This window comes from Plectropomus leopardus, chromosome 3, assembly GCF_026936395.1.
Source record: "Plectropomus leopardus strain MGB_pleo_1.0 chromosome 3, ASM2693639v1, whole genome shotgun sequence".
Classification (NCBI taxonomy): domain Eukaryota; kingdom Metazoa; phylum Chordata; class Actinopteri; order Perciformes; family Serranidae; genus Plectropomus; species Plectropomus leopardus.
This window is the reverse complement of record NC_142178.1, coordinates 12882945-12909271: the sequence shown is the minus strand read 5'-3', so window position 1 is coordinate 12909271 and position 26327 is coordinate 12882945. Positions and strand designations below refer to the sequence as shown.

Below are 26327 nucleotides of genomic sequence, written 5' to 3'. Positions count from 1 at the left end.
TGATCGTATATATTTTCTGTGTGAGGCATCCATGTTTTCACAGACATTGATGTAAACTTTGATTTCAACTTGACAGGTTTGTTGAGGCCTTTAACTGGGACACAGTTATTCTAGTTTAAGACTTATTAAATGGCTTTGTTACTGTGTTACAACAATACGTTTTTTTTATTGTTTTTGCAGTTGAACCATGAAAAAATGGCAAGTAATATAATTAGATCCCAACCAAAATTACTTCTTTTCGAGATATTGATGAACACTCATTAAGCGCTTTGACACATGCACAAGAAAAAGAAACAAGCATATTGTATATCAAATTCCATTAAACTTTATTTCATTGAGTATACATATTCCATTGCACATTTAACATCATGAAAATGACTGTAAAAATACACAGATATTGACAACTCATGTCTGACAGTGACACCATCTCAGTACTTTATATTTATGTCAGTATAACATTTTGCAAAAGCTCATATTCTCAATGTGATGCAGGAGGCAGAGCAGCTTTCACATATACCTCAGGTGAATTTACCAAACAACAACCATATATTTTTTTACATGTACTTTTGTCTATACAAAAATGAATCTATATACACACTGATGATTTCATATTTACAGTGTTTAAAATAAATAAAATATAACAGGTCTATATATCAAAACATAGTGAGCTTGGCACAGTTTGTGTTTATTAGTTTTGTTTGTGTTTGTTGACATGTATTGCAGGTGGAATACTGTGATCGAGTGATGTTGCATGCCAGTAACAATATATGGAGTTCACACCATGCAACACTAAATACTAACAATAATTATAATTGTAGTAATATATCAAACTAATAAAAGATTATTGCACAAGACAAAATGCTTCTCTTTAATATGTTTACTCACACTTAATGCTGCATGAAATGTATATATTCAATAATCTTAAGTCACTTAACCTGGATACAACTTCCTCCTTGGCACACAAAGGATTGCAGTATATTTGTATATAGAATACCCTGACATTATAAGGGGGTAAATTAGAAAAATATGCATCTATGATTTGAGTAAATATATCTCTGTAGTAGAGGTATTTTACTTTACGCAAAATACCCCAAAACAACAACAACAAAAAAAACAAAAAAAAACCTCAACTTTCCTTCAGCATATCTTACATTCACAATGGCTCCTTGACAAAATAGTCTTTAATACCACCTGACTCATTCACATTCTCCATCGAAACCCATGACCACACAAACTCCAACATATTCCCTGTTCTTCCTTAAAAGTTGTGTTTCTCCAATCTCATCAACATAATCAAAAAGTGCTGCCCCTGTACTGCTTATCTTCTTAAAAAAATTGGTTAAATACAATTGTTGTCCTTAATTACAAGGATAATTTAGAAGACAACTGTATGCAGGAATCATATGTTCTTTGAGAATATAAAAAGTGTATGTACATCTTAATGTTTGATGTAAAGCAGTCTTGTATTGTTCTTAGTAATGGGTTATGATGAGAGCATCTTTTGTATGTTTGTTTTGGCTGTTTGCTCTACTTTACAAGAATATACAATAAGTCAAAAATTATATCACCATTAATCTATAAAGACTTATAGGCTTTTAAAACAAATATTTCTTATACTAGAAGCCTATAATACAAAACCCTCCTTTTGTGTTATTATTTAAACCATGAAAGGAACCAATGAAAACAAGAATCCAGTGAAGAATTTTACACGGTGTAATTCAACTACATATAATGTATGTGGTCACAACCAAATATGACAACATTTAGGTTGTCACAATGAAAATATATTCCAAATATAGTTATAGTTTACAAAGTTTAGGGAAACACCTGTGGCTACATAACAATGGTGCAATTACAAGGACATGAATAACTCCTTTGTGAGATTTATTCCTGTTATGGTCATATTTGGGATATGGTGTTTACATGAGCAAAGAGAAATCAGGTCATTCATATTCCCCGTAAACATCCACATTTCTTGCAGAGTACTCCAGTTAGCATATTTGGGTTTCGCAAAACCAGAATATGGTGTTTACATGTGCTAACACATAAATGGGATACTCCAAAAACCTGATCATATTCATGTCCATGTAAAAGCATTCAATTTGAATGGCTCAGCGGCAAAGGACCAAAAGGGGAATATGAGTACTTTTGGCTGTTAACTGAAAGTCAGTGCACACATTATTTAACAAATCACGCTTGTTTCAGAAGTACTGAGAGAATGGTATGAGAGGTGAAGTTCATATGGAAGGTCAAATCCCATCTGTCATAATTACAACTCTCCTAGCCTGTCAGTTTGTTTGTAAAAGTGTATGTCAATTAAAATGATCTGCTTAAATGGCTGAAATCACAGTCATCATGTATTTCTTAAGCTTTACACTTTAATATAAAAAAAAGTTTTGAGCTGAGTTCTACACGTGACTTGACATAAACGTGTCATACACAGCTGTGATGCATATGAGAAAACAGTTTAATCCAACAAAAACCTGTTTTCTGCATCTGAGGAATGACAAGTGATGATGTGGGTAAAAGTTGCACACTGACACAGCTGGGTGCACATGTAGCTTTAACAGTTTTATTTTAAGCTTGTGCACCTTTAGTGTATAGTATATAGTATATACAATGTGTGCAATAATTTTAGGTCAAATTGAGGAAATGTTTTGTGAACCACCCTCTACGATTTACTATTTTGAGCAACTTTTCCCCTTCACCTAAGGTGATGCCACTGATGAGTTACTGCTGTCTGAAAGCCAATGCTGTAGTGTTTGTGAAAACCTGCAGACTCTGCATCCATTGCACACAGATGCTTATCCAGTTCTAATCCCTGTTGTAAACTCTATGTGCCTGCAGATGTGCAGCTCTAATTTGGTTAAAAAGCTACCATGATCGTGACAGTACTGCAAGCAAATAGTGGACATTTTCAAAGCAGGTTAAATCTACTCCTTTTGCGACGACTTTACCCTACCTTTGTCGAGTCTGCGCGTTGCTAGTCACCTATCACTAAAAACTAGAAAAAGCAGATAAAACTAGTCAAACTCATGCCTGCTGCTTCTCCTGACAGCTCTCCCTGAAACAAGACTGAGCTGAGAATAAAGTGAACTGGCTAACCCTCAACTTAAGTTTTACTCCCCACTGAACCAAAAAGTGTAAATGGATAGAATCGGTAGTAGGGAGGGCAGACAGAATCAGGTCATAGTCAGGACACTTGTAGAGGGAAGCGATTCAACTGGATAATATCAAATTATCAGACAATTTTACTCCAAAATCCAGATAGATAGAAATTACCCCTACGATGCTAACACAACAACTCATCTGTGCCTCAGCAGGGTGAGGAAGACATTTGTTCATACTCTGGACATTTGAGGAGAGCAGGGTAGTTGGAGGAGTTCATCTGGAGGGAGGCCTCAGATGAAATGGAGGAGGCACTGCGACCACGTCCAGCCCAGGCGTCTGGATGGAGGAATTGGCCGGAGTAATCTGAGCAGTTGCTGAGTCGAGGCCGGTAGAAGCCCTGATGGGGCCGGTACATTTCCTCTGCTGTGTAGCGCTTCATGAACAGGTACACTGACATGACGCCTGCCGTCTGCAGGGGAAAATAGAGGGAAAGAAACAGGTTACTCTCTAAACACATTATTTTTACAAACACTTTGCAAATTTGGGTCATTTTAAACCAATCCCATGGTTGATTTTTTAATTACCATTCAAATAAATCATTTTGTGAATTGAAACAATTACAGTTAAGAAAGAGCATACATTGCAATTATTTGATGATTAATGATTTTGCCCTGCCTGTAGCCATTAGAAAAAATCAACCCCCTATTTTGAACACTTGAATTGTGGCTTGGTTGAATGTGTTTAACCAGCATGCAGGTGTGTTTGTGCTGTTTTTGTGTGTTTTTCTTCTCTTTTTCTTTCTGTTTCTCAAATTCACAATTTCAAAGAAAAAGAAGAACGTATATTCAGTATTCCCTGTCATTGTGAAGTCAGATTTTGTGAAAGACTAGCAGCATCCAAAGTGACTTGCAGATCTTTACTGCTTGGTTGAAAGGCAGAGCCAAGTATTCACAAAAGAAACAGGATAAATATAGAAATCATAGCTTATAACCTTACATTATCATCTTGACCATTTGGCAAAACCCAATATATTACAGATAATAATACCTGAAGGAAGGCATTTGGCAAAATGGTAAAACATGCAAACACCTAATGTGTAAAGCATTTCTTTGTCCTCATTTTGATGCATGCTTTTGAAACTCATTCATGCAAGCTACAAGGTTATATTATCGACATTTTGATGTAGTAAAGTTACCTCAGTGAGCAGGAAGGAGATGGCAGCGAAGGCAAATGACCAGCCGTACTTGTAGCTGAAGTACGCCTCATTAGTTTTGGTCCTGTTCAACATTTCATCGTTAATGTTGGAGATATACAACACCAGACCGACCACCAGGGAGAGACCTGAGGGAGGCAGAGAGAGAGAGAGAGACGAAGACAAACTCTCATGAGGAGAGAAAGAAAGAATGAATTCACAAAAACACATCCATAGTATATGATTGGTTGCCCTGTTGTTGCTATTAGTATTATTAGTAAGTATTACAAACCATGCATCTACTTATTACAGATTTGAGGAGAACAATAGATTTAGAAGAGATTTGATCTGAAATGACCTATGTAACATGACAACAATGTTTATTAAAATATCCTCCTGCTCTCTAGTCATTTTAGCACAAGTTTACTTTCTCAAGTGTTTGTTAAATTAATTCATATGTATATTTTGTGAGTAAAAGCCAAACTAAGTACCTGACAAAATGAAGAAGATTCCGGATACAAAGGCCAGGATGGTGCGATGGGGTCGGATGTGGCCAATGTTGCTGAGTACAAAACCAATGAACATGAAGAACAGGCTGACCAGAGGGAAGGGTGTGGCAGAGCGGATCATCTCTGTAAGAAGACAAGAACAGTTTGCTTTGTGACGTGCTGATTATTCAGCGGTTGTTACTACTTTGTCCGAACTACTTTGTACTTCTTTTTCTTCAGTGACTATGTGAAACTTTTAACAAAAGTTTTCCCTTAGAGTAGCAGCATGGGGATTTCCACTGAGGATGGTCTTACTTGTTGAGGCAGCATCTCATGGGTTTAGGAATCTGTTCCTTGTTTATTTCAAGATGAAGCTGGACCCCCCTACTGTGAGCAAATGGTACAGTGAAAAATGAGTCTGTAATACTATTTTTCCAGACCCCCATTATGTTCTCCATTACAGAAGCATGAGACAGATGAGTAATGATGACCTGATCCTTTAACAACTAAAATCTGATCAGTTTATCATTTTTTCAAAGTGGAGGTTTGTGACAAATTTGGAAAAATTCTCTTGAGGCTTGATGGAGAGACAGACATTATGCCTTTGGCCACTGCGTTACCAGCATGAACGCATAAAAAAAAAGTGAAAGTGAGTTTTCTGGATTCATTTTAAGTCTAACACAAATTTGGGAAAGCTTAAGTTCTGAATGAATGTAAACCTACAATATCTTCACTTAATTTTACTGGTGTGCCTGGATGTATACTTAAATTTATGGCACAACATTAGGCAGTTAACACTTTACAGCCGTATGATTTATTATTTCAACATTCATCTTGTTTTTGTTTTTGTTTTTTTTTAAGAAAAAAAAAGCCAAGTAACTGTTATGATCATTGTCTGTAAAGCTTTACTTCCAATATTTCCATTACTTCAAGGAGCCTTCTTATATCATTCCCACATGTACACCTTTTCTCTCACAGCATTTCATTGACATTTAAATTGCTTTCACTTCTGCCTTCTTCATTTCCATATCTTAAAATTGATACTATTGTGCCCCACTCCTTTTGTTTCTTTATACCCTTAAATAATGAAAAAAATAATCACAGCTTTGATACTTTCACATTATTAGTTTTTATTAAAGGTATGTTATTCAGTGCATCTCAGAAGTTATTCAAGGTGGTGAAATCTTTGTTTGGATATTAGATTTTTCTTGACCTTTTCTAAGTTAATGAGTTCTCTTCAAGCGTTACAACATCCTTCAGAAAGGGTACTGAGGTTTGTAAATTTACCTCGATGATCAACTTCTTTACCTTTGGCTTACTATGTCTTACTTCTTTGATGTTAAAGGCTATCTATGGACTGCAGCTTTAAAACAGGAGGGATACGAGATATGAAGTGGCTGCTTGTCCGCACACCACCAGTTCTCATGTGTATTCATGCGTGTTCACCCTGCAGGGGGTCTCTACAAAATGAAAAAAGGCACCCTTACATTTTTCATACACACCCAGCTCTTATCTTGAGTGGGCTGGCCTTGGGGAATGGGCTAGGAATAGCACAAACAGCATAGATGACAGCATAGTGCAGAGGTGTGGATTCAAGTAACATGACTTGTACGAAGGTCAGATTTAGGTCAGGCATGACTTTAGACTCTGCATTACAAAGTAAAAAAGAAAAAGGCATTGCTGTCCGTCAACACAAACCCTACAGTGCCACTGGCCTGCAGAGGACGACAGACAGACATGAGCCTCAGTGACACATGGTGTTAACAGACACTTTCACCTGCCAGAGATGAGGTCCACTGGGAAGGCGTAATGTGCTGGATGTCCATGCCATCTAGACAGTTCTACTGACCATTGCACAAGTGCTTACCAAACATGGTGATTTTTAAAATACCATTTATACAGCCCCTATGGGCATTTAAGTTCCATCTACTACTGTGAAAAAATTCACAGCAAACTCTTTGATTCACAGTGAACCATTTCAAACTAAACACTAATGGCCTGAATGCATTGCTGGTATAATAGTAGAGTGTGAACAGTTACTTACTCAGGACGCTAACAGTGGACTCAGAGGTCATCTGGACATTAGTGGGCATCACATACTCTATGGTAAAACACCGGCCTTTCTCCTCCCCTGAAATAGAGGACAGGGAAAGAAACGTATTCAGTAACATTTCACATAAATCTTGAGCACTCTACAAAACTCATTAACTGTTAATTTGGCCACTGTAAACAAGGAGAAAAAACAAACACAGAAGCATGTAATGTATTCGAGCAGACAGACTTCTTAGAGCATTTGCACCATGATGATAACTATCCTGGCAAAAATGTTATGAAAGAACATCAACAAATGTCAAAATTTGGGAATTTCTTCTCATGGGCATGAGTAAACTTTGCCTGTTGGCTGTGACACAAATTTCATCTGATTTCCTCTGTGAAGCGGTTAAATGTCACTTGCAAGCAAACAATAGTATTTGTCAGTATCTGTGTAAGGAAAACCAAGCATTGGATTTCAGCACTCTTTCTCTTCAACAATACACATACAGTACGAAGTCTGGCTCACAAAACACACTGACACACAAATTAATATCATCCAAAATATCATAGAATACCATGTTGTCCACTATATTATCAAAATATTATATGTTATCCAAAAAATCATTAAAATGCCACACTATTGTATCATGACAAAACTGATATAAAAAGGTCATAGTACAGTATGTTGTCAAAAATATCATAAAAATGCCATACTATACTATGTTGTCCAAAATATAATAAAAATGTCATACAGAAGTATCTCCTCAAAAATATCAAAATGTCATACTATGTTATGTCATCTGTCACAGCCTGGACAGTGACATTTTGTAGATTTTGTTTTTGTTCACTTTATTCTTCTGTTCCCCCTCTCTTTGACCTGTTTTTCACTAAGCGTGTGTGTGTGTGTGTGTGGAGATGTGACTATCTATCTCATGCTCCTACAGAGGAACACACCTGTAATTCATTCCAGCTCATCACTGCAGTCCTCTTATACCTGGGCTCTCCACCTCTCCTGTGCCAGATTGTTCCACTTCATGGTGGTAACTACTCAGGCTTTCAGTTTATTTACTGTTACTCCCCCTGTACTCATTTTCCAAGTGTTTTTGCCTCTAGGATTTTTTTTTTGTGTCTGGTGTTTTTGGCTTTTGGACTCACCTGTGTTTCTCTGTCTCCAGACTGCCCGGTGTGAATCCTCTGCTCTCCCTGTCTCATCCATTACACTCCACTCCTCCTGTTCAAATTGTCTCTTCTCCAGTTTGAGATCATTTCTACCTGGCTTTCCGTGTCTCTCCTGCCCGCTCCACCTCCAACCTTTAGTTGTAATGTAAATATATATTCTTTACTAACCTTTTCCTGGTCTTGGCTTCTAGCATTTTGGGTCCAAAAGAAAAATATACTTGCCTTGACATTGTCAAAAATACCATATAAATGTCATATAATATAGTACGATGTCTACTATAGTATCTATCTATAGTATATATCAAAAATATCAGCAATGATATGATAGCAATGATATCAGCAGTATGACATGGTATATCTTCACAAATATAAATAAAAGTATAGTATGTCATCCAATATATCATCAAAATGTCATATACTATGAAAAATGTTTTCAAATGTCATAGTGTAGTATGTTGTCCAAAATATCATCAACAAGTCATACTACAGTATACTGTCAAAAATATCATCAGAATATGATATCATAGTTTGTCCTCTAAGATCATCAAAAGAGCATGTGAACAGAGAGGAGTGATGAGGATTCCTGCTCCTCACGCATGGAGCTGTACATTCTGCAGACTTGCCCGCTCAGGGGCAATGCAGACCACTCCACTAATTATCGCTCCACCCTACACGCAGATTTCACTCCACTCAACTCAAATCACTCAGCGCTCACTCCAGAATAAGAAAATAAAAGCAACTGCCTTGTATTTTAATTTTAGCTTGTTTGAGTTGTGAAAGCGCAAGCTTGGCTCCAGAGTGAACCTTTATAATGGGAAATTATGTCACCACTTTATTTTGTGTGTACTATATCTTTGTCATCTTTTACTTTTACAGAAATGCGTAGACCTGTATCTGTGTGTGAGCGGTACCGGAGCAAAATTGGTGCAGCATGGAGCGACAAATAAGGTAATGCACCAGCATTTTGTAAAAGGCGCGCCACACTCCAGCCAAAATCCTCCCAATCTTGCATCCCACTCTGCTCTGCTCACATGCTATAGTAGGCTATCAAAAACATAATCATAATAAAGTATGTCGTCCAAAATATCATCACAATGTCATAGTATAGTATGTCATCCAAAATATCATCAAAATGTCATAATAATGTCGTCCAAAATATCATCAAAATGTCATACTATAGTATGTGGTCCAAATGCCATCAAAATGTCATACTATAGTATATCTTAAAAAATATCACAAAAATGTCATAGCATAGTATGTTGTCCAAATTATCATCAAATGTCATACGATAAAATGTCATCCAAAATGTCATACAAATGTCATACTATAGTATGACGTTTTGTATGTCATACAAAACGTCATACTATAGTATGTCATACAAAATGTCATCAAAATGTCATATTATAGTATGTTGTCCAAAATATCATGATGATTATATATCATGGTGGTTTTGGCCATTTTTGCAGCATTCTATGCTATGGCGTATCTCCACACACTATTTTATAGGGTTTTCAGCTGTTTTTGGGTCATATTTTTACATTTTTATAGTATGGCATTTTCCGTTGTTTTTTCAACAAGCTATATTATGGTGTTTTTGGTCCCGTTGCAACATTCAATGCTGCAGCGTGTCGCTGCATGCTATTTTATGCAGTTTTCAGCTGCTTTAGGGACAAGTCATATTGTAGCATTTTTCGCCATACTATAGTATGGCATTTTCGGTCGTTTTTTATCATGCTATATTATGGTGTTTTTGGCCGTTTTTGCAACATTCAATGCTACAGCGTGTCTCAGCATGCAATTTTATGTGGTTTCCAGCTGTTTCGGGGAAATGTCATATTTTGACATTTTTCGACGATACTATAATTTAGCATTTTCGTTTATTTTTGGACATTCTATATTATAGCATTAAAGGCCGTTTTTGCAACATTCTATGCTATGGCCTGTCTGGGCATGATATTTGATGTGGTTTTCAGCAGTTTTTGGGAGATGTCACATTTTGACATTTTTTGCCATACCATAGTATGGCATTTTCGGTCGCTTTTTCATCATGCTATATTATGGGGTGTTTTTGGCCATTTTGCAGAATTCTATGCAATGGAGTGTCTTGGCAGGCTGTTTTAGGTGGTTTGAAGCTGTTCTTAGCTGTTTTTGGAATGTGTCATATTTTGACTTTTTTGCCATACCATCATATGGCATTTTTGGTCATTTTCTTGAGTGCTATATAACGGTGTTTTGGGCCGTTTTGCAGTATTCTATGCTATGACATGTCTAGGCAAGTTGTTTATGCAGTATTGCATAAAGAGGTACTGCTTTGAGGACGTAAACCTCTGCACGCGTTACAGTTTACTTATGATGAACATTATGATGTCACCGTGGAGCCGACCTTTGACCTTCAGTTGTTCTCTACAGAATATTTTGCTGGCAGTGTTTGAAGCTGATTTAAAGACCTTTGCACTTTGGATGGGAGCCTCTCGTAAAAGGTGGACGTTATTGGCAACGATACAAGATGATGTAAAATTGCTTTTTTGGTTATTTTTTCAAAATGTTTTTTTAATGGCTTTTAGGCCGTTGTTGGATGTTTTTTCAACACTGTCTACTATAACATGCCTCTAAGTACTACACAAAGTGGTTTTCAGCTGTTCTCTGGGCACCTCAAATTTTGACATTTTTTCACCTTACTATAGCCTTCGCCTTTTTCGTCATTTTTTCGACATGCTATTATATGGGTTTTTTGGCTGTTTTTCGATGTTTTTTCAACACTGTATACTATAACATGCCTCAACGTGCTATACTAAGTGGTTTTCATCTGTTTTTTGGATATGTCAAATTTTGACATTTTTCGCCTTACTATAGCCTTGCTTTTTTGGTCATTTTTTCAACACGTCTTTTTAATGGTTTTTAGGCCATTTCTGGAAGTTTTTTCAACACTGTATACCATAACATGCCTCTACGTGCTATACTAAGTGGTTTTCAGCTGTTTTTTGGACATGTCAAATTTTGACATTTTCGCCTTACTATAGCCTTGCTTTTTTGGTCATTTTTTCAACATGTTTTTTGAATGGTTTTTAGGCTGTTTCTGAAAGTTTTTTCAGCACTGTCTACTATAACGTGCCTCTATGTGCTATACTAAGTGGTTTACAGCTGTTTTTTGGACCTCACATTTTGACATTTTCGCCTTACTATAGCCTTGCTTTTTTGGTCATTTTTTTCAACACGTTTTTTTAATGGTTTTTAGGCTGTTTCTGAAAGTTTTTTCAACATTGTCTACTATAACGTGCCTCTATGTGCTATACTAAGTGGTTTTCAGCTGTTTTTTGGACATGTCAAATTTTGACATTTTCGCCTTACTATAGCCTTGCTTTTTTGGTCATTTTTTCAACATGTTTTTTTTTAATGATTTTTAGGCTGTTTCTGAAAGTTTTTTTCAACACTGTGTACCATAACATGCCTCTATGTGCTATACTAAGTGGTTTTCAGCTGTTTTTTGGACATGTCAAATTTTGACATTTTCGCCTTACTATAGCCTTGCTTTTTTGGTCATTTTTTCAACATGTTTTTTTAATGGTTTTTAGGCCATTTTGGAAAGTTTTTTCAACACTGTATACAATAACGTGCCTCTATGTGCTATACTAAGTGGTTTTCAGCTGTTTTTTGGACATGTCAAATTTTGACATTTTCGCCTTACTATAGCCTTGCTTTTTTGGTCATTTTTTCAACATGTTTTTTGAATGGTTTTTAGGCCATTTTGGAAAGTTTTTTCAACATTGTCTATTATAATGTGCCTCTATGTGCTATACGAATTGGTTTTCAGCTGTTTTTTGGACATGTCAAATTTTGACATTTTCGCCTTACTATAGCCTTGCTTTTTTGGTCATTTTTTCAACATGTTTTTTGAATGGTTTTTAGGCCATTTTGGAAAGTTTTTTCAACACTGTATACAATAACGTGCCTCTATGTGCTATACTAAGTGGTTTTCAGCTGTTTTTTGGACATGTCAAATTTTGACATTTTCGCCTTACTATAGCCTTGCTTTTTTGGTCATTTTTTCAATATGTTCTTTGAATGGTTTTAGGCTGTTTGGAAAGTTTTTTCAACATTGTATACTATAACATGCCTCTATGTGCTATATTAAGTGGTTTTCAGCTGTATTTTGGACATGTCAAATTTTGACATTTTCGCCTTACTATAGCCTTGCTTTTTTGGTCATTTTTTCAACATGTTTTTTGAATGGTTTTTAGGCCATTTTGGAAAGTTTTTTCAACATTGTCTACTATAACATGCCTCTATGTGCTATATTAAGTGGTTTTCAGCTGTTTTTTGGACATGTCAAATTTTGACATTTTCGCCTTACTATAGCCTTGCTTTTTTGGTCATTTTTTCAACATGTTTTTTGAATGGTTTTAGGCTGTTTCTGAAAGTTTTTTCAACACTGTCTACTATAACGTGCCTCTATGTGCTATACTAAGTGGTTTTCAGCTGTTTTTTGGACATGTCAAATTTTGACATTTTCGCCTTACTATAGCCTTGCTTTTTTGGTCATTTTTTCAACATGTTTTTTTAATGGTTTTTAGGCCATTTTGGAAAGTTTTTTCAACACTGTATACAATAACGTGCCTCTATGTGCTATACTAAGTGGTTTTCAGCTGTTTTTTGGACATGTCAAATTTTGACATTTTCGCCTTACTATAGCCTTGCTTTTTTGGTCACTTTTTCAACATGTTATTTGAATGGTTTTTAGGCCATTTTGGAAAGTTTTTTCAACACTGTCTACAATAACGTGCCTCTATGTGCTATACTAAGTGGTTTTCAGCTGTTTTTTGGACATGTCAAATTTTGACATTTTCGCCTTTACTATAGCCTTGCTTTTTGGTCATTTTTCAACATGTTTTTGAATGGTTTTAGGCCATTTTGGAAAGTTTTTTCAACATTGTATACTATAACATGCCTCTATGTGCTATACTAAGTGGTTTTCAGCTGTTTTTGGACATGTCAAATTTTGACATTTTCGCCTTTACTATAGCCTTGCTTTTTTGGTCATTTTTTCAACATGTTTTTTTAATGGTTTTTAGGCCATTTTGGAAAGTTTTTTCAACACTGTATACTATAACATGCCTCTACGTGCTATATTAAGTGGTTTTCAGCTGTTTTTTGGACATGTCAAATTTTGACATTTTCGCCTTACTATAGCCTTGCTTTTTGGTCATTTTTTCAACATGTTTTTTAATGGTTTTAGGCCATTTCTGAAAGTTTTTTCAACACTGTATACTATAACATGCCTCTATGTGCTATACTAAGTGGTTTTCAGCTGTTTTTGGACATGTCAAATTTTGACATTTTCGCTTACTATAGCCTTGCTTTTTGGTCATTTTTTCAACATGTTTTTTAATGGTTTTAGGCTGTTTCTGAAAGTTTTTTCAACACTGTCTACTATAACATGCCTCTATGTGCTATACTAAGTGGTTTTCAGCTGTTTTTGGACATGTCAAATTTTGACATTTTCGCCTTACTATAGCCTTGCTTTTTGGTCATTTTTCAACATGTTTTTTGAATGGTTTTAGGCTGTTTCTGAAAGTTTTTTCAACATTGTCTACTATAACATGCCTCTACGTGCTATACTAAGTGGTTTTCAGCTGTTTTTGGACATGTCAAATTTTGACATTTTCGCCTTACTATAGCCTTGCTTTTTTGGTCATTTTTCAACATGTTTTTTAATGGTTTTAGGCTGTTTCTGAAAGTTTTTTCAACATTGTCTACTATAACATGCCTCTACGTGCTATACGAAGTGGTTTTCAGCTGTTTTTTGGACATGTCAAATTTTGACATTTTCGCCTTACTATAGCCTTGCTTTTTTGGTCATTTTTTCAGCATGTTTTTGAATGGTTTTAGGCTGTTTCTGAAAGTTTTTCAACATTGTCTACTATAACATGCCTCTACGTGCTATATTAAGTGGTTTTCAGCTGTTTTTGGACATGTCAAATTTTGACATTTTCGCCTTACTATAGCCTTGCTTTTTTGGTCATTTTTCAACATGTTTTTTAATGGTTTTAGGCCATTTTGGAAAGTTTTTTCAACAATGTCTACTATAACGTGCCTCTATGTGCTATACTAAGTGGTTTTCAGCTGTTTTTGGACATGTCAAATTTTGACATTTTCGCCTTACTATAGCCTTGCTTTTTTGGTCATTTTTTCAACATGTTTTTTCATGGTTTTTAGGCTGTTTCTGAAAGTTTTTTCAACACTGTATACTATAACATGCCTCTATGTGCTATACTAAGTGGTTTTCAGCTGTTTTTTGGACATGTCAAATTTTGACATTTTCGCCTTACTATAGCCTTGCTTTTTTGGTCATTTTTTCAACATGTTTTTTTAATGGTTTTTAGGCTGTTTCTGAAAGTTTTTTCAACACTGTCTATTATAATGTGCCTCTATGTGCTATACTAAGTGGTTTTCAGCTGTTTTTTGGACATGTCAAATTTTGACATTTTCGCCTTACTATAGCCTTGCTTTTTTGGTCATTTTTTCAACATGTTTTTTTAATGGTTTTTAGGCTGTTTCTGAAAGTTTTTTCAACATTGTCTATTATAACATGCCTCACGTGCTATACTGAAGTGGTTTTTAGCTGTTTTTTGGACATGTCAAATTTTGACATTTTCGCCTTACTATAGCCTTGCTTTTTTGGTCATTTTTTCAACATGTTTTTTTAATGGTTTTTAGGCCATTTTGGAAAGTTTTTTCAACACTGTATACTATAACATGCCTCTACGTGCTATATTAAGTGGTTTTCAGCTGTTTTTTGGACATGTCAAATTTTGACATTTTCGCCTTACTATAGCCTTGCTTTTTTGGTCATTTTTTCAACATGTTTTGTGAATGTTTTTTAGGCTGTTTCTGAAAGTTTTTTCAACACTGTCTATTATAATGTGCCTCTATGTGCTATACTAAGTGGTTTTCAGCTGTTTTTTGGACATGTCAAATTTTGACATTTTCGCCTTACTATAGCCTTGCTTTTTTGGTCATTTTTTCAACATGTTTTTTAATGGTTTTTAGGCCATTTTGGAAAGTTTTTTCAACACTGTATACAATAACGTGCCTCTATGTGCTATACTAAGTGGTTTTCAGCTGTTTTTTGGACATGTCAAATTTTGACATTTTCGCCTTACTATAGCCTTGCTTTTTTGGTCATTTTTTCAACATGTTTTTTCATGGTTTTAGGCTGTTTCTGAAAGTTTTTCAACATTGTCTACTATAACATGCCTCTACGTGCTATATTAAGTGGTTTTCAGCTGTTTTTTGGACATGTCAAATTTTGACATTTTCGCCTTACTATAGCCTTGCTTTTTTGGTCATTTTTTCAACATGTTTTTTGAATGGTTTTTAGGCTGTTTCTGAAAGTTTTTTCAACATTGTCTACTATAACGTGCCTCTATGTGCTATACTAAGTGGTTTTCAGCTGTTTTTTGGACATGTCAAATTTTGACATTTTCGCCTTACTATAGCCTTGCTTTTTTGGTCATTTTTTCAACATGTTTTTTGAATGGTTTTTAGGCTGTTTCTGAAAGTTTTTTCAACACTGTATACTATAACATGCCTCTATGTGCTATACTAAGTGGTTTTCAGCTGTTTTTTGGACATGTCAAATTTTGACATTTTCGCCTTACTATAGCCTTGCTTTTTTGGTCATTTTTTCAACATGTTTTTTGAATGGTTTTTAGGCTGTTTCTGAAAGTTTTTTCAACATTGTCTACTATAACATGCCTCTACGTGCTATACGAAGTGGTTTTCAGCTGTTTTTTGGACATGTCAAATTTTGACATTTTCGCCTTACTATAGCCTTGCTTTTTTGGTCATTTTTTCAACATGTTTTTGAATGGTTTTTAGGCTGTTTCTGAAAGTTTTTCAACATTGTCTACTATAACATGCCTCTACGTGCTATATTAAGTGGTTTTCAGCTGTTTTTTGGACATGTCAAATTTTGACATTTTCGCCTTACTATAGCCTTGCTTTTTTGGTCATTTTTTCAACATGTTTTTTGAATGGTTTTTAGGCTGTTTCTGAAAGTTTTTTCAACATTGTCTACTATAACATGCCTCTACGTGCTATATTAAGTTGTTTTCAGCTGTTTTTTGGACATGTCAAATTTTGACATTTTCGCCTTACTATAGCCTTGCTTTTTTGGTCATTTTTTCAACATGTTTTTTGAATGGTTTTTAGGCTGTTTCTGAAAGTTTTTTCAACACTGTCTATTATAATGTGCCTCTATGTGCTATACGAATTGGTTTTCAGCTGTTTTTTGGACATGTCAAATTTTGACATTTTCGCCTTACTATAGCCTTGCTTTTTTGGTCATTTTTTCAACATGTTTTTTTAATGGTTTTTAGGCCATTTTGGAAAGTTTTTTCAACACTGTATACTATAACATGCCTCTACGTGCTATATTAAGTGGTTTTCAGCTGTTTTTTGGACATGTCAAATTTTGACATTTTCGCCTTACTATAGCCTTGCTTTTTTGGTCATTTTTTCAACATGTTTTTTGAATGGTTTTAGGCCATTTCTGAAAGTTTTTTCAACACTGTCTATTATAATGTGCCTCTATGTGCTATATTAAGTGGTTTTCAGCTGTTTTTTGGACATGTCAAATTTTGACATTTTCGCCTTACTATAGCCTTGCTTTTTTGGTCATTTTTCAACATGTTTTTGAATGGTTTTAGGCTGTTTCTGAAAGTTTTTTCAACATTGTCTACTATAACATGCCTCTCTGCGCTATACTAAGTGGTTTTCAGCTGTTTTTTGGACATGTCAAATTTTGACATTTTCGCCTTACTATAGCCTTGCTTTTTTGGTCATTTTTTCAACATGTTTTTTGAATGGTTTTTAGGCTGTTTCTGAAAGTTTTTTCAACACTGTCTATTATAATGTGCCTCTATGTGCTATACGAAGTGGTTTTCAGCTGTTTTTTGGACATGTCAAATTTTGACATTTTCGCCTTACTATAGCCTTGCTTTTTTGGTCATTTTTTCAACATGTTTTTTTAAATGATTTTTAGGCCATTTTGGAAAGTTTTTTCAACACTGTATACTATAACATGCCTCTATGTGCTATACTAAGTGGTTTTCAGCTGTTTTTTGGACATGTCAAATTTTGACATTTTCGCCTTACTATAGCCTTGCTTTTTGGTCATTTTTCAACATGTTTTTGAATGGTTTTTAGGCTGTTTCTGAAAGTTTTTTCAACATTGTCTACTATAACATGCCTCTATGTGCTATACTAAGTGGTTTTCAGCTGTTTTTGGACATGTCAAATTTTGACATTTTCGCCTTTACTATAGCCTTGCTTTTTTGGTCATTTTTTCAACATGTTTTTTGAATGGTTTTAGGCTGTTTCTGAAAGTTTTTCAACACTGTCTAATATAACATGCCTCTACGTGCTATACTAAGTGGTTTTCAGCTGTTTTTTGGACATGTCACATTTTGACTTTTTCACCTTACTATAGCCTTGCTTTTTTAGTCATTTTTTCAACATGTTTTTTGAATGGTTTTTAGGCCATTTTGGAAAGTTTTTTCAACACTGTATACTATAACATGCCTCTACGTGCTATACTAAGTGGCTTTCAGCTGTTTTTTGGACATGTCAAATTTTGACATTTTCGCCTTACTATAGCCTTGCTTTTTTGGTCATTTTTTCAACATGTTTTTTGAATGGTTTTTAGGCTGTTTCTGAAAGTTTTTTCAACACTGTCTACTATAACGTGCCTCTATGTGCTATACTAAGTGGTTTTCAGCTGTTTTTTGGACATGTCAAATTTTGACATTTTCACCTTACTATAGCCTTGCTTTTTTGGTCATTTTTTCAGTATGTTTTTTTAATGGTTTTAGGCCATTTCTGAAAGTTTTTTCAACACTGTATACAATAACGTGCCTCTATGTGCTATACGAAGTGGTTTTCAGCTGTTTTTTGGACATGTCAAATTTTGACATTTTCGCCTTACTATAGCCTTGCTTTTTGGTCATTTTTCAACATGTTTTTAATGGTTTTAGGCCATTTTGGAAAGTTTTTTCAACACTGTATACTATAACATGCCTCTATGCTATACTAAGTGGTTTTCAGCTGTTTTTTGGACATGTCAAATTTTGACATTTTCGCCTTACTATAGCCTTGCTTTTTTGGTCATTTTTTCAATATGTTTTTTTAATGGTTTTTAGGCTGTTTCTGAAAGTTTTTTCAACATTGTCTACTATAACATGCCTCTACGTGCTATATTAAGTGGTTTTCAGCTGTTTTTTGGACATGTCAAATTTTGACATTTTCGCCTTACTATAGCCTTGCTTTTTTGGTCATTTTTTCAACATGTTTTTTGAATGGTTTTTAGGCTGTTTCTGAAAGTTTTTTCAACACTGTCTATTATAATGTGCCTCTATGTGCTATACGAAGTGGTTTTCAGCTGTTTTTTGGACATGTCAAATTTTGACATTTTCGCCTTACTATAGCCTTGCTTTTTTGGTCATTTTTTCAACATGTTTTTTTAATGGTTTTTAGGCCATTTTGGAAAGTTTTTTCAACACTGTATACAATAACATGCCTCTATGTGCTATATTAAGTGGTTTTCAGCTGTTTTTTGGACATGTCAAATTTTGACATTTTCGCCTTACTATAGCCTTGCTTTTTTGGTCATTTTTTCAAGATGTTTTTTGAATGGTTTTTAGGCTGTTTTTAAAAGTTTTTTCAACACTGTCTATTATAACATGCCTCTATGTGCTATACTAAGTGGTTTTCAGCTGTTTTTGGACATGTCAAATTTTGACATTTTCGCCTTACTATAGCCTTGCTTTTTTGGTCATTTTTTCAACATGTTTTTTTAATGGTTTTTAGGCCATTTTGGAAAGTTTTTTCAACACTGTATACAATAACGTGCCTCTATGTGCTATACTAAGTGGTTTTCAGCTGTTTTTTGGACATGTCAAATTTTGACATTTTCGCCTTACTATAGCCTTGCTTTTTGGGTCATTTTTTAAACATGTTTTTGAATGGTTTTAGGCCATTTTGGAAAGTTTTTCAACACTGTATACAATAACGTGCCTCTATGTGCTATACTAAGTGGTTTTCAGCTGTTTTTTGGACATGTCAAATTTTGACATTTTCGCCTTACTATAGCCTTGCTTTTTTGGTCATTTTTTCAACATGTTTTTTGAATGGTTTTTAGGCCATTTTGGAAAGTTTTTTCAACACTGTATACTATAACGTGCCTCTCTGCGCTATACTAAGTGGTTTTCAGCTGTTTTTTGGACATGTCAAATTTTGACATTTTCGCCTTACTATAGCCTTGCTTTTTTGGTCACTTTTTCAACATGTTTTTTGCATGGTTTTTAGGCTGTTTCTGAAAGTTTTTTCAACATTGTCTACTATAACATGCCTCTACGTGCTATACTAAGTGGTTTTCAGCTGTTTTTTGGACATGTCAAATTTTGACATTTTCGCCTTACTATAGCCTTGCTTTTTTGGTCATTTTTTCAACATGTTTTTTGAATGGTTTTTAGGCTGTTTCTGAAAGTTTTTTCAACACTGTCTACTATAACGTGCCTCTATGTGCTATACTAAGTGGTTTTCAGCTGTTTTTTGGACATGTCAAATTTTGACATTTTCGCCTTACTATAGCCTTGCTTTTTTGGTCATTTTTCAACATGTTTTTTAATGGTTTTTAGGCCATTTTTCTGAAAGTTTTTCAACATTGTCTACTATAACGTGCCTCTATGTGCTATACTAAGTGGTTTTCAGCTGTTTTTTGGACATGTCAAATTTTGACATTTTCGCCTTACTATAGCCTTGCTTTTTTGGTCATTTTTTCAACATGTTTTTTTAATGGTTTTTAGGCCATTTTGGAAAGTTTTTTCAACACTGTATACAATAACGTGCCTCTATGTGCTATACTAAGTGGTTTTCAGCTGTTTTTTGGACATGTCAAATTTTGACATTTTCGCCTTACTATAGCCTTGCTTTTTTGGTCATTTTTTCAAGCTGTTTTTTGAATGGTTTTAGGCTGTTTCTGAAAGTTTTTTCAACATTGTCTACTATAACATGCCTCTACGTGCTATATTAAGTGGTTTTCAGCTGTTTTTGGACATGTCAAATTTTGACATTTTCGCCTTACTATAGCCTTGCTTTTTGGTCATTTTTCAACATGTTTTTTAATGGTTTTTAGGCCATTTTGGAAAGTTTTTCAACACTGTATACAATAACGTGCCTCTATGTGCTATACTAAGTGGTTTTCAGCTGTTTTTTGGACATGTCAAATTTTGACATTTTCGCCTTTACTATAGCCTTGCTTTTTGGTCATTTTTTCAACTTGTTTTTTTTAATGGTTTTTAGGCTGTTTCTGAAAGTTTTTTCAACATTGTCTACTATAACATGCCTCTACGTGCTATATTAAGTGGTTTTCAGCAGTTTTTTGGACATGTCAAATTTTGACATTTTCGCCTTACTATAGCCTTGCTTTTTTGGTCATTTTTCAACATGTTTTGTGAATGTTTTTTAGGCTGTTTCTGAAAGTTTTTTCAACACTGTCTATTATAATGTGCCTCTATGTGCTATACGAAGTGGTTTTCAGCTGTTTTTTGGACATGTCAAATTTTGACATTTTCGCCTTACTATAGCCTTGCTTTTTTGGTCATTTTTTCAACATGTTTTTTGAATGGTTTTTAGGCTGTTTCTGAAAGTTTTTTCAACAATGTCTACTATAACGTGCCTCTATGTGCTATACTAAGTGGTTTTCAGCTGTTTTTTGGACATGTCAAATTTTGACATTTTCGCCTTACTATAGCCTTGCTTTTTTGGTCATTTTTTCAACATGGTTTTTGAATGGTTTTTAGGCTGTTTCTGAAAGTTTTTTCAACACTGTCTACTATAACGTGCCTCTATGTGCTATACTAAGTGGTTTTCAGCTGTTTTTTGGACATGTCAAATTTTGACATTTTCGCCTTACTATAGCCTTGCTTTTTTGGTCATTTTTCAACATGTTTTTGAATGGTTTTAGGCTGTTTCTGAAAGTTTTTTCAACACTGTCTATTATAATGTGCCTCTATGTGCTATACTAAGTGGTTTTCAGCTGTTTTTGGACATGTCAAATTTTGACATTTTCGCCTTACTATAGCCTTGCTTTTTGGTCATTTTTTCAACATGGTTTTTGAATGGTTTTTAGGCTGTTTCTGAAAGTTTTTTCAACACTGTCTACTATAACGTGCCTCTATGTGCTATACTAAGTGGTTTTCAGCTGTTTTTTGGACATGTCAAATTTTGACATTTTCGCCTTACTATAGCCTTGCTTTTTTGGTCATTTTTTCAACATGTTTTTTGAATGGTTTTTAGGCTGTTTCTGAAAGTTTTTTCAACATTGTCTACTATAACATGCCTCTACGTGCTATATTAAGTGGTTTTTAGCTGTTTTTTGGACATGTCAAATTTTGACATTTTTGCCTTACTATAGCCTTGCTTTTTTGGTCATTTTTTCAACATGTTTTTTTAATGGTTTTTAGGCCATTTTGGAAAGTTTTTTCAACACTGTATACTATAACGTGCCTCTCTGCGCAAAACTAAGTGGTTTTCAGCTGTTTTTTGGACATGTCAAATTTTGACATTTTCACCTTACTATAGCCTTGCTTTTTTGGTCATTTTTTCAACATGTTTTTTAATGGTTTTTAGGCCATTTTGGAAAGTTTTTTCAACACTGTATACAATAACGTGCCTCTTTGTTCTATACTAAGTGGTTTTCAGCTGTTTTTTGGACATGTCAAATTTTGACATTTTAAGCCTTACTATAGCCTTGCTTTTTTGGTCATTTTTCAACATGTTTTTTAATGGTTTTTAGGCTGTTTCTGAAAGTTTTTTCAACACTGTCTACTATAACGTGCCTCTATGTGCTATACTAAGTGGTTTTCAGCTGTTTTTTGGACATGTCAAATTTTGACATTTTCGCCTTACTATAGCCTTGCTTTTTTGGTCATTTTTTCAGCATGTTTTTTTAATGGTTTTTAGGCTGTTTCTGAAAGTTTTTTCAACACTGTCTATTATAATGTGCCTCTATGTGCTATACGAAGTGGTTTTCAGCTGTTTTTTGGACATGTCAAATTTTGACATTTTCGCCTTACTATAGCCTTGCTTTTTTGGTCATTTTTTCAACATGTTTTTTTAATGGTTTTTAGGCTGTTTCTGAAAGTTTTTTCAACACTGTCTACTATAACGTGCCTCTATGTGCTATACTAAGTGGTTTTCAGCTGTTTTTTGGACATGTCAAATTTTGACATTTTCGCCTTACTATAGCCTTGCTTTTTTGGTCATTTTTTCAACATGTTTTCTGAATGGTTTTTAGGCTGTTTCTGAAAGTTTTTCAACACTGTCTACTATAACATGCCTCTATGTGCTATACTAAGTGGTTTTCAGCTGTTTTTGGACATGTCAAATTTTGACATTTTAAGCCTTACTATAGCCTTGCTTTTTTGGTCATTTTTTCAACATGTTTTTTTAATGGTTTTTAGGCTGTTTCTGAAAGTTTTTTCAACATTGTCTACTATAACATGCCTCTACGTGCTATATTAAGTGGTTTTCAGCTGTTTTTTGGACATGTCAAATTTTGACATTTTCGCCTTTACTATAGCCTTGCTTTTTTGGTCATTTTTCAACATGTTTTTGAATGGTTTTAGGCTGTTTCTGAAAGTTTTTCAACACTGTCTACTATAACGTGCCTCTATGTGCTATACTAAGTGGTTTTCAGCTGTTTTTGGACATGTCAAATTTTGACATTTTCGCCTTACTATAGCCTTGCTTTTTTGGTCATTTTTCAACATGTTTTTTAATGGTTTTATGCTGTTTCTGAAAGTTTTTTCAACACTGTCTATTATAATGTGCCTCTATGTGCTATACGAAGTGGTTTTCAGCTGTTTTTTGGACATGTCAAATTTTGACATTTTCGCCTTACTATAGCCTTGCTTTTTTGGTCATTTTTTCAACATGTTTTTTGAATGGTTTTAGGCTGTTTCTGAAAGTTTTTTCAACATTGTCTACTATAACGTGCCTCTATGTGCTATACTAAGTGGTTTTCAGCTGTTTTTTGGACATGTCAAATTTTGACATTTTCGCCTTACTATAGCCTTGCTGTTTTGGTCATTTTTCAACATGTTTTTTTAATGGTTTTAGGCTGTTTCTGAAAGTTTTTTCAACATTGTCTACTATAACATGCCTCTATGTGCTATATTAAGTGGTTTTCAGCTGTTTTTGGACATGTCAAATTTTGACATTTTCGCCTTACTATAGCCTTGCTTTTTTGGTCATTTTTTTTAACATGTTTTTTTAATGGTTTTTAGGCCATTTTGGAAAGTTTTTTCAACACTGTATACTATAACGTGCCTCTCTGCGCAAAACTAAGTGGTTTTCAGCTGTTTTTTGGACATGTCAAATTTTGACATTTTCACCTTACTATAGCCTTGCTTTTTTGGTCATTTTTTCAACATGTTTTTTTATGGTTTTTTGGCCATTTTTGAATGTTTTTTCAACACTGAATACAATAACGTGCCTCTATGTGCTATACTAAGTGGTTTTCAGCTGTTTTTGGACATGTCAAATTTTGACATTTTCGCCTTTACTATAGCCTTGCTTTTTTGGTCATTTTTCAACATGGTTTTTTTAATGGTTTTTAGGCTGTTTCTGAAAGTTTTTTCAGCACTGTCTACTATAACGTGCCTCTATGTGCTATACTAAGTGGTTTACAGCTGTTTTTTGGACATGTCAAATTTTGACATTTTCGCCTTACTATAGCCTTGCTTTTTGGTCATTTTTTCAACATGTTTTTTAATGGTTTTAGGCTGTTTCTGAAAGTTTTTTCAACACTGTCTATTATAATGTGCCTCTATGTGCTATACGAAGTGGTTTTCAGCTGTTTTTTGGACATGTCAAATTTTGACATTTTCGCCTTACTATAGCCTTGCTTTTTTGGTCATTTTTTCAACATGTTTTTTTAATGGTTTTTAGGCTGTTTCTGAAAGTTTTTTCAACACTGTCTACTATAACGTGCCTCTATGTGCTATACTAAGTGGTTTTCAGCTGTTTTTTGGACATGTCAAATTTTGACATTTTCGCCTTACTATAGCCTTGCTTTTTGGTCATTTTTCAACATGTTTTTGAATGGTTTTAGGCTGTTTCTGAAAGTTTTTTCAACACTGTCTACTATAACATGCCTCTATGTGCTATACTAAGTGGTTTTCAGCTGTTTTTGGACATGTCAAATTTTGACATTTTCGCCTTACTATAGCCTTGCTTTTTGGTCATTTTTCAACATGTTTTTTGAATGGTTTTTAGGCTGTTTCTGAAAGTTTTTCAACACTGTCTACTATAACGTGCCTCTATGTGCTATACTAAGTGGTTTTCAGCTGTTTTTGGACATGTCAAATTTTGACATTTTCGCCTTACTATAGCCTTGCTTTTTTGGTCATTTTTCAACATGTTTTTTAATGGTTTTTAGGCTGTTTCTGAAAGTTTTTTCAACACTGTCTATTATAATGTGCCTCTATGTGCAAAACGAAGTGGTTTTCAGCTGTTTTTTGGACATGTCAAATTTTGACATTTTCGCCTTACTATAGCCTTGCTTTTTTGGTCATTTTTTCAACATGTTTTTTTAATGGTTTTTAGGCTGTTTCTGAAAGTTTTTTCAACACTGTCTACTATAACGTGCCTCTATGTGCTATACTAAGTGGTTTTCAGCTGTTTTTTGGACATGTCAAATTTTGACATTTTCGCCTTACTATAGCCTTGCTTTTTTGGTCATTTTTTCAACATGTTTTTTGAATGGTTTTTAGGCTGTTTCTGAAAGTTTTTTCAACATTGTCTACTATAACATGCCTCTACGTGCTATATTAAGTGGTTTTCAGCTGTTTTTTGGACATGTCAAATTTTGACATTTTGCCTTTACTATAGCCTTGCTTTTTGGTCATTTTTCAACATGTTTTTTAATGGTTTTTAGGCCATTTTGGAAAGTTTTTCAACACTGTATACTATAACATGCCTCTGTGCTATACTAAGTGGTTTTCAGCTGTTTTTTGGACATGTCAAATTTTGACATTTTCACCTTACTATAGCCTTGCTTTTTGGTCATTTTTCAACATGTTTTTTTCATGGTTTTTAGGCCATTTTGGAAAGTTTTTTCAACACTGTATACAATAACGTGCCTCTATGTGCTATACTAAGTGGTTTTCAGCTGTTTTTTGGACATGTCAAATTTTGACATTTTCGCCTTACTATAGCCTTGCTTTTTTGGTCATTTTTTCAACATGTTTTTTGAATGGTTTTTAGGCTGTTTCTGAAAGTTTTTTCAACACTGTCTACTATAACGTGCCTCTATGTGCTATACTAAGTGGTTTTCAGCTGTTTTTTGGACATGTCAAATTTTGACATTTTCGCCTTACTATAGCCTTGCTTTTTTGGTCATTTTTTCAACATGTTTTTTTAATGGTTTTTAGGCTGTTTCTGAAAGTTTTTTCAACACTGTCTATTATAATGTGCCTCTATGTGCTATACTAAGTGGTTTTCAGCTGTTTTTTGGACATGTCAAATTTTGACATTTTCGCCTTACTATAGCCTTGCTTTTTTGGTCATTTTTTCAACATGTTCTTTTAATGGTTTTTAGGCTGTTTCTGAAAGTTTTTTCAACACTGTCTAATATAACATGCCTCTACGTGCTATACTAAGTGGTTTTCAGCTGTTTTTTGGACATGTCAAATTTTGACATTTTAAGCCTTACTATAGCCTTGCTTTTTTGGTCATTTTTTCAACATGTTTTTTTTTAATGATTTTGAGGCTGTTTCTGAAAGTTTTTTTCAACACTGTGTACCATAACATGCCTCTACGTGCTATACTAAGTGGTTTTCAGCTGTTTTTTGGACATGTCAAATTTTGACATTTTCGCCTTACTATAGCCTTGCTTTTTGGTCATTTTTCAACATGTTTTTTAATGGTTTTAGGCTGTTTTTGAAAGTTTTTTCAACACTGTCTACTATAACATGCCTCTATGTGCTATACTAAGTGGTTTTCAGCTGTTTTTTGGACATGTCAAATTTTGACATTTTCGCCTTACTATAGCCTTGCTTTTTTGGTCATTTTTTCAACATGTTTTTTGAATGGTTTTTAGGCTGTTTCTGAAAGTTTTTTCAACATTGTCTACTATAACATGCCTCTATGTGCAACACTAAGTGGTTTTCAGCTGTTTTTTGGACATGTCAAATTTTGACATTTTCGCCTTACTATAGCCTTGCTTTTTTGGTCATTTTTTCAACATGTTTTTTCATGGT

At 34.4% G+C, this 26327-nt stretch overlaps 1 protein-coding gene across 3 annotated transcripts in view; it reads right to left on the bottom strand.

Moving 5' to 3' along the window:
- Window positions 1-302: 302 nt before the first annotated feature.
- LOC121942496 (voltage-dependent calcium channel gamma-5 subunit) overlaps window positions 303-26327 on the bottom strand; it is a 69292-nt gene continuing 43267 nt past the window's right edge. For all 3 annotated transcript variants that reach the window (XM_088075656.1, XM_088075655.1, XM_088075657.1), the window contains 4 exons: window positions 6836-6922; window positions 4795-4935; window positions 4307-4452; window positions 303-3580 (listed from right to left, as the gene is read on the bottom strand). In XM_088075656.1, the coding sequence (XP_087931782.1) occupies window positions 3317-3580; window positions 4307-4452; window positions 4795-4935; window positions 6836-6922 (638 nt within the window). In that variant the 3' untranslated portion in view covers window positions 303-3316. The remainder of the gene's footprint in view (window positions 3581-4306; window positions 4453-4794; window positions 4936-6835; window positions 6923-26327) is intronic.